Source organism: Vanacampus margaritifer, chromosome 1 (genome assembly GCF_051991255.1).
Source record: "Vanacampus margaritifer isolate UIUO_Vmar chromosome 1, RoL_Vmar_1.0, whole genome shotgun sequence".
Taxonomy (NCBI): Eukaryota; Metazoa; Chordata; class Actinopteri; order Syngnathiformes; family Syngnathidae; genus Vanacampus; species Vanacampus margaritifer.
The window spans coordinates 11,465,366-11,467,263 of NC_135432.1; the positions used below are offsets into that span (position 1 = coordinate 11,465,366).

Genomic DNA, 1,898 nt, shown 5'->3' on the forward strand with positions numbered 1-1,898 from the left:
TGGGGTAATATGCATCAAAGCGCCAGTTAATGCACGCGTAATGAAATAAATAAAATACTGCAGCACTCCCATATGATGATGGTTCCTAATTTATAAATAGGTATTAACATAATACAATACACATTAAATGCTTTTAAAATCAAGTTAATTCAAATACAAGTTCATGTTACCTCCAGACAGAATATTCGATAACTGGTTGAGAAAATATGAATAACTAGTAATTTGGTAAAGTAATCGAGCTCAATGTGTGTGGTGTTTTGAGTTAGGAGCACGATCACAGAAAGGATTAATGTGTGATCTCAGGTGCGTTCATCAACATGTCATCATTACAACCTGTGTGTTTTTGATCCTTGCAGTGAAGAGGCCTCCTGTTATCATCACACAGCCCGAGTCCGTCACCATCTTCAGCGTGGAAGATCTTGTCTTGACGTGCGAAGCCTCTGGCAACCCGCTGCCCATGTACGTATGGACACTCACTCACTCACTCACTCACTCACTCACTCACTCGGTCACTCACTCACTCTTGAAGAATGTCTCTCTCTCCCCCACTCTCAATCTCTCACTTGTTCAAACTCCCTCATTCACTCTTTTGCTCTCTCACTCTTCTTTCATTCACTCTACGCTGTCATTCTCTCTCACTCACTCACTCGGTCAATTACTCACTCGGTCGCACTCAATCTCACTTGGTCACACTCCCTTATTCACTCTTTTGCTCTCTCACTCTAATTTACACACTCTTCTCTCATTCACTCTACGCTCTCATTCTCTCTCAATCACTCACTCTGTCTTTCTCTCACACAAGAATGTCTCTCTCTCTCCCACATTCCCTCTCATTTGTCACATACTGTCTTTCTCTCTCTCAGACTGTCTCTCGCTCTCCCAGACTGTCTGTCGCTCTCCCACACTCTTCCTCTCACTTCATCACACTCGCTTATATTCTCACACTCTCTCACTTGCTCTCATTCACTCTTACACCGTCTCATCTCATCTAATCTCACATTCTCACTCTCTCTCATTCATTTACTCACTCACTCTCACTCTCTACTGCCCTTTGACTGTCACTTACTCTCACACTAACTCAATCTGTCTCTCCCACTCACTGTCATGCAGTCTCACTCTCTCACTCACTATCACACACTCTCTCCCTCTTGTTGCTAGCACACACACACTGATCTAGACTCAGGGTGACTTTCAGTCTCCGTGTTGATTAGTCCATCATGAGAGGAAAGCAGCTCTCTGTCACAATTCTGTCATCAACAAAGGACAAATGTGGCAAAGCAATCTTCCCAAGTGGAAGACTGCAGTGGTTGCCAAGTAAAGGATGAATATCACAATTAGACTTAATAAGCTCGAGAGTCCCATCAGGGATTAAATTTATTTCCGTCCTCGAATTTAGTCACATAAGGACATGTAGTTATTCAAGTCAAAAATGTTTTATGATTTTATTTTTGGGCAGTTTCCGATGGACGAAGGACGGCGAGGAATTCGACCCAGGTACTGACCCAGAACTCAAGGTGACTGAGCGTTCCGGATCCTTCGCCTTCTACACGCTCAGCAACACTGTGGACTCCCTGAAGCAGTACCAAGGCAAATACGTGTGCTACGCATCCAACGAGCTTGGCACGGCCGTCTCCAATGAGGCCACGCTCAACACTGATGGTGAGGAGCCAACCGAGATTATCACAAAATACTTACTGACCAGTTAATACAAAATAGATTTAAATACTTAGGCCTTGTTGGATTTTTATTATTACCCTTTCAGCTTGTCTGTAGCCATTTTTTCTATGTGCAGTACAGACATAGTCTGTAAATTTTAATTGATCTTTTCGGCTTCTTTTACGGCATAAAGTTTTTAATATCAGTTATTTTCATTAAAATAAAGTAGGCTTGTCCATTCG

At 42.6% G+C, this 1,898-nt stretch overlaps 1 protein-coding gene across 2 annotated transcripts in view; it reads left to right on the forward strand.

Annotated features, from left to right (window-relative positions):
• Positions 1-1,898, forward strand: part of l1cama (L1 cell adhesion molecule, paralog a) — a 50,420-nt gene that overhangs the window by 33,426 nt on the left and 15,096 nt on the right. For both annotated transcript variants that reach the window (XM_077572386.1, XM_077572392.1), the window contains exons 5-6: positions 357-459; positions 1,457-1,659. In XM_077572386.1, the coding sequence (XP_077428512.1) occupies positions 357-459; positions 1,457-1,659 (306 nt within the window). The remainder of the gene's footprint in view (positions 1-356; positions 460-1,456; positions 1,660-1,898) is intronic.